Source organism: Pinus tabuliformis, chromosome 2_2, assembly GCF_031772625.1.
Source record: "Pinus tabuliformis cultivar Carrire ecotype Pingquan chromosome 2_2, CPIR1, whole genome shotgun sequence".
NCBI classification, from domain to species: Eukaryota; Viridiplantae; Streptophyta; class Pinopsida; order Pinales; family Pinaceae; genus Pinus; species Pinus tabuliformis.
In genome coordinates this window covers 428512042-428524791 of record NC_142300.1, presented here as the reverse complement: position 1 = coordinate 428524791, position 12750 = coordinate 428512042, and the positions used below count along the sequence as shown (strand labels likewise).

Genomic DNA, 12750 nt, shown 5'->3' with positions numbered 1-12750 from the left:
GAGGCCCCGCCTCAAACTCTGTTTCTAGCTTTCATCGAAACAGTTGATACTGCCCCAGATTGGGGAAACCAGCATGAAATTGCAAAACAGTTACCATATAACCCTGAACTGACATCAACAGACACCATAATACGACCTTGTGACACAAAAAAAAGGTGCAACTCAGCAACACTGGACATGACAACAAATCAACAAAACTACTGAACTGCTAAACATACGCAAAAATATCAAGCGACTGGACCAAACCGTGATCTGCCTGAGGCCGATTTGGTTCATGGGTGGCTGCATTTGCCAGAGGGCATCAGTTGTTTTGCTACTCCTCCGGAGTTTCCTCGATTGGGAATAGTATGTGTGTGCCAAAGAAGATTGATAAGCTAGATACTCTCACTATTCAAAGGAATTAAAATGTTTAGATATTTGTTTTCACATATTCTAATATGATCCCACTGTAGCAGAGTGAGGTACAAATGTTGGAGGAATTCCTAAAACAATCGAGATTTTTTCAATTTTAGGACTCGAACTCAGATAGTCAGATTGCTGCCACTCCTCCTTCCATATTTCCCTGCAGATTTGATTGAATGAGGCCTTCAAGCATCAATGTACCATTACAAGGCACCATGGCCCGTTGGCAGAGAAAGTAAGTTGCAAGCTGAACATCCCATGGCTGAACACCGTGGCAACACCTATCTCCTATGCAGCATGTGCATTAAACTGCAACCCTTGAAAGCACATTGGCTCCTGAGGAGTAAGGTTACTGACTAATGATTGATCCGCATACATGGTGGACCAAATTTTGTTGAAATTTATGATTAAATGGATTGAAATTGTAGAGCCTGATTGGCACTGATGGACTCAGTAACAAATATCTACTTCACCCTGATTATGCACTATGGGTTTCATATACAATTTCATGGAACAAACAAACAATTTGATTAAAACTGTAGATTGTGATGGTATAGTTGGATTTAGCAATAAACATATACTGCATCCTGATTTCTGCAAGATCATGAAAGTAAACAAATAATTTGGCTGTAATTGTATTTGTAGATTTTGATAGCATAGAAGGATTCAGTAACAAACAACTTACTGCACTTTAATTATGCCAGTTGTGACATACAATTTTCTCAATCAAAGAAACAAGAATATTTTTAGAAATGAGGGCCAAGGTCGCTATTAAATGCAAATTCTACATAACAGATAGGTAGAGCCAATGTCTTTAAATGATATTTTTTGGAGTTTCCTAGTGAAAAAATTTGTGGCCAAATCTTGATTTGTGTTGTTTAAACTGGTTTTTTAATTGCATATATAGATTCAGCACCCTCAAAAATCTCTGGGGCACTTTCTGTGTGAAGCGTTCACCTCGAGAGCTTGTGATTTCAATGAATCCCCAGCAGATTTTAGACAAATTTAATTAGAAAACTTTCCAAAAAATCACATTTAAAAACTATTAGAATCTAAAAATATCTTGCAATCCTAAAAATAAGAGCAAGTTCAAACCATTAACCTTGCTGTTATCTGCCAAATTCCTGATATATATAAAAATGCCCATGCTTGCCCCTATAAACAACATTTGCTCACCTGAAAACAAAGCACTGCTATCAAAGAGAGGGGAGACTGCATGAATCACAAACAAACGAAAGAGACTATTAAACATTGTTGCTTGTTGCAGATTCTGTTTCTTTCTTGCTTGCAGTTATAGTATCTGTCCTTACCTTTAAGTATATTGGCTGTGAGATAAGAAGTGAAGAGAAGCGGAGGACACCATTAAAGCAGCAGTAGCAGAGGAGGTTTCGACTGGGGCGACCTGGGAGCACGTCCACATTACTCTAAACTCTTGATCTCTCCATTAGTCCTCTGAATGTGTTGCAAGGTCACCCCAGTCGAGCCTGCTCTGTCTCATTTATTCATGCGACCCAATATGCAGGGGAAACCCTTTCTGAAACTACGTCAATGAATGTCTGTAATTTATAATTTATTGAAATGAGATTGATAGAGAACGAGAAAGGAACCAAAATCTGGTAGTACAAGCAGTACACGTGAAGTGCAGATATGGCCCTGAGATTTATGTTGAGTTAGGTCGAAAGTAGATGGTTTCACACACTTTCGGTGGAAGCAATGAAAGGGCTTAATCTCCTCCATATTTAGGTTGAAAGGACAGTTGCCACGATGGGAGGTCAGTATGAAATTGCAATGTATGGAATGTAGTCCAGTACTATTTTTACCAGAAAAAATTGAATAGTACAAACAATAATACTTTATTATAATAATAGAACGAATTGAAATATAGTAAGGTTTGAAGGTGTCAAAGCCAGTGTGAATGCTGACATGTCTAACAGTGACTATTGAGACTATGACATTAGCCAGCGACTTGCACACCAAAACCCAAAACCAGTTTCTGGCCCGATAAATCTTTTGTTCATGGATGATATGATATAAATCATATACATTTCACAACTTGCTTGACCACGGTAAGATAAGCACCGTAGCTACCTAATGTATAAAAGAAGACTAATAAGCAGGAGGAGGGGCAGGCAGTCCACTACCAAAGCGATGGTTGCTGTAATTAGTAGAGGAATTGTAAGAACCGTGCTCTAATATGTCTGATTTTGAGTCTGAGTCAGTAAAGAAAAATGCTCAAATGTAACTATGTGCTCCTTCAGCAACCATGATGTCATGGTGTCTTGGGAGCTCCACAAGCAATTTGTGAATTTCTACCATTACATTAACCCACTTGCAACTTCTCTCGGTAATTCTTTCCTCGCATCTCTATTAGATACTTAATAGACATTTTAACATAGGATAATGTCTAAAACAAAGGGAGAACATCAAGGTCTACAATGGAATTTATTGTGAGTATTAAAATGTTTAGATATTTGTTTTCAGATATTCTAATATAATCCCACTGCAGCAGAGTGAGGTACAAATGTTGGAGAATTCCTAAAACAAAAAATACTTGTGCCATTTTGACTTCTTTTGAAGTTGAAAATTCTTCGGAGAAAGACTAATTTCGAGATTTTTTTCAATTTTAGGACTCGAACTCAGATAGTCAGATTGCTGCCACTCCTCCTTCCATATTTCCCTACATATTTGATTGAATGAGGCCTTCAAGCATGAATGTACCATTACAAGGCACCATGGCCCGTTGGCAGAGAAAGTAAGTTGTGAGTTGAACATCCCATGGCTAAACACTGTGGCAGCACCTATCTCCTATGTAGCATGTGCATTAAACTGCAACCCTTGAAAGCACGTTGGCTCCTGAGGAGTAGGGTTACTGACTAATGATTGATCCACATACATGGTGGACCAATTTTTGTTGAAATTTATGATTAAATGGATTGGAATTGTAGAGCCTGATTGGCACTGATGGACTTAGTAACAAATATCTACTTCACCCTGATTATGCACAGTGGGTTTCATATACAATTTCATGGAACAAACAAACAATTTGATTAAAACTGTAGATTGTGATGGTATAGCTAGATTCAGCAATAAACATATACTACATCCTGATTTCTGCGAGATCATGAAAGTAAACAAATAATTTGGCTGTAATTGTATTTGTAGATTTTGATAGCATAGAAGGATTCAGTAACAAACAACTTACTGCACTTGAATTATGCCAGTTGTGACATACAATTTTCTCAATCAAAGAAACAAGAATATTTTTAGAAATGAGGGCCAAGGTCGCTATTAAATGCAGATTCTACATAACAGATAGGTAGAGCCAATGTCTTTAAATGAGATTTTTTGGAGTTTCCTAGTGAAAAAATTTGTGGCCAAATCTTGATTTGTGTTGTTTAAACTAGTTTTTTAATTGCATATATAGATTCAGCACCCTCAAAAATCTCTAGGGCACTTTCTTTGTGAAGAGTTCACCTAGACAGCTTGTGATTTCAATGAATCCCTAACAGATTTTAGACAAATTTAATAAGAAAACTTTCCAAAAAATCACATTTAAATACTATTAGAATCTAAAAATATCTTGCAATCCTAAAAATAAGAGCAAGTTCAAACCATTAACCTTGCTGTTATCTGCCAGATTCCCGATATATATAAAAATGCCCATGGTTGCCCCTATAAACAACATTTGCTCACCTGAAAACAAAGCACTGCTATCAAAGAGAGGGGAGACTGCACGAATCACAAACAAACGAAAGAGACTGTTAAAAATTGTTGCTTGTTGCAGATTCTGTTTCTTTCTTGCTTGCAGTTATAGTATCTGTCCTTACCTTTGGGTATATTGGCTGTGAGATAAGAAGTGAAGAGAAGCGGAGGACACCATTAAAGCAGCAGTAGCAGAGGAGGTTTCGATTGGGGCGACCTGGGAACACATCCACATTACTCTAAACTCTTGATCTCTCCATTAGTCCTGTGAATGTGTTGCAAGGTCACCCCAGTCGAGCCTGCTCTGTCTCATTTATTCATGTGAGCCCAATATGCAGGGGAAACCCTTTCTGAAACTGCGTCAATGAATGTCTGTAATTTATAATTTATTGAAATGAGATTGATAGAGAAGGAGAAAGGAACCGAAATCTGGTAGTACAAGCAATACACGTGAAGTGCAGATATGGCCCTGAGATTTATGTTGAGTTAGGTCGAAATTAGATGGTTTCACACACTGTCGGTGGAAGCAATGAAAGGGCTTAATCTCCTCCATATTTAGGTTGAAAGGACAGCGCCATGATGGGAGGTCAGTATGAAATTGCAATGTATGGAATGTACTCCAGTACTATTTTTACCAGGAAAAATTGAATAGTACAAACAATAATACTTTATTATAATAATAGAACGAATTGAAGTATAGTAAGGTTTGAAGGTGTCAAAGCCAGTGTGAATGCTGACGTGTCTAGCAGTGACTATTGAGACTATGACATTAGCCAGGGACTTGCACACCAAAACCCAAAACCAGTTTCTGGCCCGATAAATCTTTTGTCATGGATGACATGTTATAAATCATATACATTTCACAACTTGCTTGACCACGGTAAGATAAGCACCGTACCTACCTAATGTATAAAAGAAGACTGATAAGCAGGAGGAGGGGCAGGCAGTCCACTGCCAAAGCGATGGTTGCTATAATTAGTAGAGGAATTGTAAGAACCGTGCTCTAATATGTCTGATTTTGAGTCTGAGTCAGTAAAGAAAAATGCTCAAATGTAACTATGTGCTCCTTCAGCAACCATGATGTCATGGTGACTTGGGAGCTCCACAGGCAATTTGTGAATTTCTAACCATTACATTAACCCACTTGCAACTTCTCTCGGTAATTCCTTCCTCGCATCTCTATTAGATACTTAATAGACATTTTAACATAGGATAATGTATAAAACACAGGGAGAACATCAAGGTCTACAATGGAATTTATTGTGAGTATTAAAATGTTTAGATATTTGTTTTCAGATATTCTAATATAATCCCACTGCAGCAGAGTGAGGTACAAATGTTGGAGAATTCCCAAAACAAAAAATACTTGTGCCATTTTGACTTCTTTTGAAGTTGAAAATTCTTCAGAGAAATAATCCCAACAGCAATGTTAAAATACACACAATAATCCCAAAATAGGGACATCCAGTTATGCCACTGCAGTAAGATCACCTGAAATATCACATAGAAAACAGCCACAAACCAAAGATCGCCCATGTGGCATGGCACTGAAACCGTTTACAATGTTAGTAACAAAGTGAGGAAGGATACTATGACATTAGCCAGGGACTTGCACACCAAAACCAGTTTCTGGCCTGATAAATCTTTTGTTCACGGATGATATGTTATAAACCATATACATTTCACACTTTGCATACGTATAGAAGTTCAGTTCGGCTAAACTTAACAGAAAGGAAGTATATCTCTAGGTGATAATGACAACTCTTCCATGTTACACTTAAGCTCAGTACCTTGTAAGGATTTTGTGCTAGAGGGTGCAGATTTGTGTAATAGTAGATAAAAATCAACTCTCTAATACCATTTTTAAATATTTCAAATAAATTTTTATATTTCTAAATCAAATTCCGTGAATTTTCCAGAATTCTTAATTCCATTGCTAATTTGTAAGTAGCTGCACACATATGTTATTGCAGTTTAGGGTGGGATAACTGTGTACACTGTTCCAGGTGGGAGAAATATGTGCATAGATTGATAAAGGAAAAAAAACCACTTGCTATTCAGAAAAAATACCAAAAAAAGTCGTGAGGACAAGTATGGTACAAAAAATTGTTCCTATTTATTCAAGCTATGTACTTTACTTCAATAATGCAGATTCATAAGGCTGTTTAACTTCACTTCAATGATGCAGATTCATATAAGGATGGTATAAGAAACACGTAGAAGCCATTCTACTTGAATATAAGACTAACCCAGGTAGACCTTTTACTTGAATATCTAAGCCTAACCCAGGTAGACCTTTTACTTGAATATCTAAGCCTAACCTAGGTAAACCCAAAAAAGTAAACCCACGGCTCGTAACAGAGAACCAGCAAAGTGGCAAGTGGATTCGACAGATCAGGCTACCCTTCCGGGCTAAATGCATTATTCACTTTGCTACAGGAAAAACTATGTTGCATTTTTAAAACCCTTTTATGGACCCTGTACCCTACTTTTCTTTCCGGCATAAATCAAATTGCTTTTGAACACTGTTTGTCTACACTAATTAACCCTTCAAAATCCATATTTTCTGAGCAAAAGAAGGAAAACTATATTGCAAGACTTACCTCTAGATTCCTCAGAGTGCAATGATGAATAAATCCAGATGTATAATTATAATACATATATTTGGTCATAATACCATATGCTGCATATGTGTACTTGGACTCCTCAGGGCCATACAGGACAATACTGGTTCCAGGCTCTGATGGTGTAATCCAAGAGACAATAACAGCTGTACCCTCATAGTCTCCTTGAGTGATATGAACCTGGTAAAATCAAAGCCCTAAACATCAGCTGATTCTTCCTTAGATGCCATTTAAAAAATTAGACTGTTCATTCAAGTTGAAAATAACAAAGAAGAAGAAGAGACAGCATTACCTGTTGGGGAGCATTGTAACCAGGGGGGACATAAAAAGCACCACTGTCCATGGGCATATCCACATTATCGTTAACCCTACGCACATATCTGCTAGTAATTCCTGCTTCAACTGATATACAAAAACTGAACGCCACCAATACAAATAACATTAATGAGTGCTGTTTGATTGCTTCCATTTTGCAGCCCAATCAAAACACAGAGTTTGAACTCTGTCAAGTTCTCTGCATAAATGTCTACCATTGATATTCTCCACTGTATATCTATCCTTTATATTCTCCGCTGTATATATATCTGTAAACGCTGAATGATTGAAGAACTCCTACGAAAGTGGGCTTCTCCGAATATGCTCAATGGATATTCAAAATACATCAGATTTTAAATGGGTTTTGTTCTTGGTCAAGGCATATGGTACTGCAAGTATTTTAATGGTTGATCGAGATATTGCGCTGCAAGGGTTTCGTTGTATCTGCCCAATGGGTACGCCCTTTGCATTCCTGTTTACCCACGACTCTATTGGTCGAGTCAGCCCGTGACATGAGAATGGCATCTCTGGAATAAATTATGTAATGGATATTCGAACACCTCACCTTTCTATTGATTTTGACTCTGTTATCTTCTCGATGGCACTGCATTCCAAAGTATTTTAAATCGTAATCTAGGATAAGGACTGATTTCAGAAATATATGGGGAAGCTGATGTTGTGGGCTTTACTGCAATAATGCAGATTTATGAAAGAACGGTACAAGAAACAGGTCTTTTATTCAGGTTGTGGGCTTTACTGTGATCATGCGAAGTTGGGATTCTTTTTCTCTCACAGAGCTATACAAAGGGTAGGAATGAGGACGAGTATGGTACAAAAAATTGTTCCTGCGGGCGACATCGAGGGCAATGGAATGAAATGGAGTGATTCCATGCGTACCTGCGTATTCAGGGGCCAGATAACCAAAAGTGCCGGCCAGCCTGGTTTCAACAGAAAACTTTCCATCAGGGGCCAGCTTGGAGAATTCCCAAAACAAAAAATACTTGTGCCATTTTGACTTCTTTTGAAGTTGAAAATTCTTCAGAGAAATAATCCCAACAGCAATGTTAAAATACAAATAATAATCCCAAAATAGGGACATCCAGTTATGCCACTGCAGTAAGATCACCTGAAATATCACATAGAAAACAGCCACAAACCAAAGATCGCCCATGTGGCATGGCACTGAAACCGTTTACAATGTTAGTAACAAAGTGAGGAAGGATACTATGACATTAGCCAGGGACTTGCACACCAAAACCAGTTTCTGGCCTGATAAATCTTTTGTTCACGGATGATATGTTATAAACCATATACATTTCACACTTTGCATACGTATAGAAGTTCAGTTCGGCTAAACTTAACAGAAAGGAAGTATATCTCTAGGTGATAATGACAACTCTTCCATGTTACACTTAAGCTCAGTACCTTGTAAGGATTTTGTGCTAGAGGGTGCAGATTTGTGTAATAGTAGATAAAAATCAACTCTCTAATACCATTTTTAAATATTTCTAATAAATTTTTATATTTCTAAATCAAATTCCGTGAATTTGCCAGAATTCTTAATTCCATTGCTAATTTGTAAATAGCTGCACACATATGTTATTGCAGTTTAGGGTGGGATAATTGTGTACACTGTTCCAGGTGGGAGAAATCTGTGCATAGATTGATAAAGGAAAAAAAAACCACTTGCTATTCAGAAAAAATACCAAAAAAAGTCGTGAGGACAAGTATGGTACAAAAAATTGTTCCTATTTATTCAAGCTATGTACTTTACTTCAATAATGCAGATTCATAAGGCTGTTTAACTTCACTTCAATAATGCAGATTCATATAAGGATGGTATAAGAAACACGTAGAAGCCATTCTACTTGAATATAAGACTAACCCAGGTAGACCTTTTACTTGAATATCTAAGCCTAACCCAGGTAGACCTTTTACTTGAATATCTAAGCCTAACCTAGGTAAACCCAAAAAAGTAAACCCACGGCTCGTAACAGAGAACCAACAAAGTGGCAAGTGGATTCGACAGATCAGGCTACCCTTCCGGGCTAAATGCATTATTCACTTTGCTACAGGCAAAACTATGTTGCATTTTTAAAACCCTTTTATGGACCCTGTACCCTACTTTTCTTTCCGGCATAAATCAAATTGCTTTTGAATACTGTTTGTCTACACTAATTAACCCTTCAAAATCCATATTTTCTGAGCAAAAGAAGGAAAACTATATTGCAAGACTTACCTCTAGATTCCTCAGAGTGCAATGATGAATAAATCCAGATGTATAATTATAATACATATATTTGGTCATAATACCATATGCTGCATATGTGTACTTGGACTCCTCAGGGCCATACAGGACAATACTGGTTCCAGGCTCTGATGGTGTAATCCAAGAGACAATAACAGTTGTACCCTCATAGTCTCCTTGAGTGATATGAACCTGGTAAAATCAAAGCCCTAAACATCAGCTGATTCTTCCTTAGATGCCATTTCAAAAATTAGACTGTTCATTCAAGTTGAAAATAACAAAGAAGAAGAAGAGACAGCATTACCTGTTGGGGAGCATTGTAACCAGGGAGGACATAAAAAGCACCACTGTCCATGGGCATATCCACAATATCGTTAACCCTACGCACATATCTGCTAGTAATTCCTACTTCAACTGATATACAAAAACTAAACGCCACCAATACAAATAACATTAATGAGTGCTGTTTGATTGCTTCCATTTTGCAGCCCAATCAAAACACAGAGTTTGAACTCTGTCAAGTTCTCTGCATAAATGTCTACCATTGATATTCTCCACTGTATATCTATCCTTTATATTCTCCGCTGTATATATATCTGTAAACGCTGAATGATTGAAGAACTCCTACGAAAGTGGGCTTCTCCGAATATGCTCAATGGATATTCAAAATACATCAGATTTTAAATGGGTTTTGTTCTTGGTCAAGGCATATTGTACTGCAAGTATTTTAATGGTTGATCGAGATATTGCGCTGCAAGGGTTTCGTTGTATCTGCCCAATGGGTACGCCCTTTGCATTCCTGTTTACCCACGACTCTATTGGTCGAGTCATCCCGTGACATGAGAATGGCATCTCTGGAATAAATTATGTAATGGATATTCGAACACCTCACCTTTCTATTGATTTTGATTCTGTTATCTTCTCGATGGCACTGCATTCCAAAGTATTTTAAATCGTAATCTAGGATAAGGACTGATTTCAGAAATATATGGGGAAGCCGATGTTGTGGGCTTTACTGCAATAATGCAGATTTATGAAAGAACGGTACAAGAAACAGGTCTTTTATTCAGGTTGTGGGCTTTACTGTGATCATGCGAAGTTGGGATTCTTTTTCTCTCACAGAGCTATACAAAGGGCAGGAATGAGGACAAGTATGGTACAAAAAATTGTTCCCGCGGGCGACATCGAGGGCAATGGAATGAAATGGAGTGATTCCATGCGTACCTGCGTATTCAGGGGCCAGATAACCAAAAGTGCCGGCCAGCCTGGTTTCAACAGAAAACTTTCCATCAGGGGCCAGCTTGACCAACTCGAAATCCGAGACCTTGGCCCTCATGTCGTCGCCCAGAAGGATATTAGAGGGCTTCAGATCTCTGTGAATGAAGCTCGTCTGTGCAAGGTTGTGCAGGTACTCAACTCCGCGGGCGACATCGAGGGCAATGCTAAGCCTCTGTTTCCATTCTAGCGGCCTCAGCCCGGCCGCCGCCCATTCAAACAGATGCAGACTCAGCGGCCCCTGGGGCATATACTCGTACACCAGCATCTTCTCCCCGCCGTCGATACAGTACCCAAGGAGACGAAGCCGATGCGCTGCTCAGGCAGTTAAGGAGTTGCAGCTACCTCAACATAATCTAACGACTCAAAATGGCTCAATCGTCTAACATATCATCTAATGGTGCAAAGTAATGACACGTAGGCAGAGAGCAAAGTTGATTTCAGAGGGGAACGCCTTACGGCGTAATAAACCAACTTGAAAACATATATATCGTATTTATAAGGTATAATAACGAAAAAATATAACGTATTTATAACGCATATTGACGATTTTAAAAAAATCAGAAGTTGGATTTTCTTTTGACACTGCAGACACCGACACTGTACTAGGAGAAACCTGTAGGCTAAGAATCAAAATGTATATAAATTAAACATCATAACAGTTACAAGTTGACTGTTGTTAGCGAAAAAAATGTCCCTATTTTGTTATTAGTTGACTGTTATTACAAGGCGGGAAAGATGTCCTATTATCAGATACTGTGCATCACCAAACAAGATAGTGATGGACACCAAAATTTCCTAAAATGGCAAGTTAATGTCCTCGATATAATCACATCATTTCAACAGTGCAATATAATTAAATCATGGCTGCGAATATCCCTGGTTGGAAGTACCACTGGGATCTGAGTTTTCTTCACACCATGAGAGTCACAAGCCTTGTGAAATTCGCCGAACCGTTCCCTTTCTGTACTAGTCGCAGAAGATCAAGTGAATTACAATGATTGTGTTTTATACAGAAGTGTTGACTGGCTGCTAGTAAGAGCGCTTCAGTGTTGAAGCTACAGAACGAGCCCAGAGCTTGAGATGTTCTTTCATATCCACATCTGCTGTATTTGGGTTTGGCAGTTTCCAGTTTTCCAAAGGCGATTCTTGAAACCCTAAATTCTTGGTGCAATTTTCATGGTCGGATAATCGCTTCAATCCAGGAAGAAGACTCAGTAGTCGCGGGGTCAACTGGTCCTTTCTGAAGTCGAAGCCAAGCTCCATAAGACCTTTTAGCTCTTGTAATTCTAGATCGACTCTACTTTTGGGGCCTCCTTTTCTCTCCTTCTGCGTCAGCTGCTTGCGACTCGAAACAGTCTCTAACTTTGCGAGAGAAATTGGTTGAGGCATGTGGAGGCACATGTGTTCAGCTGAGGACTTTCCTTGTCTTCTCTCAAGAAGCGAAGCAGGGCGCTGCCCTGTAATACGAAGTGCTGAATAGCTCATGGTAGGATTTGATAACTCGGATGAAACGAGAGGAGCGTCGCGGTTCTTCCCAGACCAAACAGGAGTAGTAGATGAAACTTTTATAAGGAGTGGATACATGTGGGCCAATGCCTACCATATCAACCAGAAGTGTCAACTAAAATATGCAGAAGTAATGTGAAAAGAGGACGGCTGTTGTCGTGCTAGGGGTTAATCTTGTGGTTAACGTGGAGTTTAGGTGGAATTCATAATTTAGAAGTTTCTTATCTTTCGTTTGGTTGGTAACCGGACCGACTGTTTGAAAGAAGATTTTATAGATAATAAAACAAGTCGAAACTTATACTTTTTGAAAAAATCATATATTTTGGATAAGTAAAAATGATAGTGTCTTATAAGTTTCTCCAAGACTCAAACCTACTTGCATTCTAATTCACATATAAATGCATTGAATGCTCATAGCCATGGAAACCAAACAATTGATACTTCAAGATCCAACCACTAAATAAATCTTTTTTTTTAATCAAACTATAAAAGCATCTATTTTATAAAACCAAGATCTATCAACAACATGATAATACTAAAGAAACTATATAGAAACTCTCAATATTAAATAGAAAATTACTATTTCACCAATGAAAACAAGAAAATTTAATTCTATTATTTTTATATGTAACTAAAAAAACCCTTCATTTTGATTGCTCTGTCCTCTAAATTAAT

The 12750-nt window shown here is 38.1% G+C and overlaps 1 protein-coding gene and 1 pseudogene across 1 annotated transcript; both read right to left on the bottom strand.

The window, feature by feature from the left end:
• Nucleotides 1-6674: 6674 nt before the first annotated feature.
• On the bottom strand, nt 6675-7644 carry LOC149193100 (purple acid phosphatase 2-like). The gene is made up of 2 exons (XM_089406544.1): nt 7021-7644; nt 6675-6908 (listed from the first exon to the last, which is right to left on the bottom strand). Exons 1-2 carry the CDS (start codon nt 7195-7197, stop codon nt 6690-6692), a joined length of 396 nt encoding a protein of 131 aa, XP_089262670.1. The 5' UTR covers nt 7198-7644; the 3' UTR covers nt 6675-6689.
• Nucleotides 7645-10357: 2713 nt separating this feature from the next.
• On the bottom strand, nt 10358-10834 carry LOC149193099 (receptor-like kinase TMK4 pseudogene; annotated as a pseudogene).
• Between the last annotated feature and the right edge of the window lie 1916 nt (nt 10835-12750).

Coding starts and splice junctions, on each gene's coding strand:
- LOC149193100 (XM_089406544.1), bottom strand. CDS start 7,197: ATGGAAGCAATCAAACAGCACTCATTAATGTTATTTGTATTGGTGGCG. Junction 6,909..7,020: donor GTTACAATGCTCCCCAACAG/GTAATGCTGTCT, acceptor TGATTTTACCAG/GTTCATATCACTCAAGGAGA.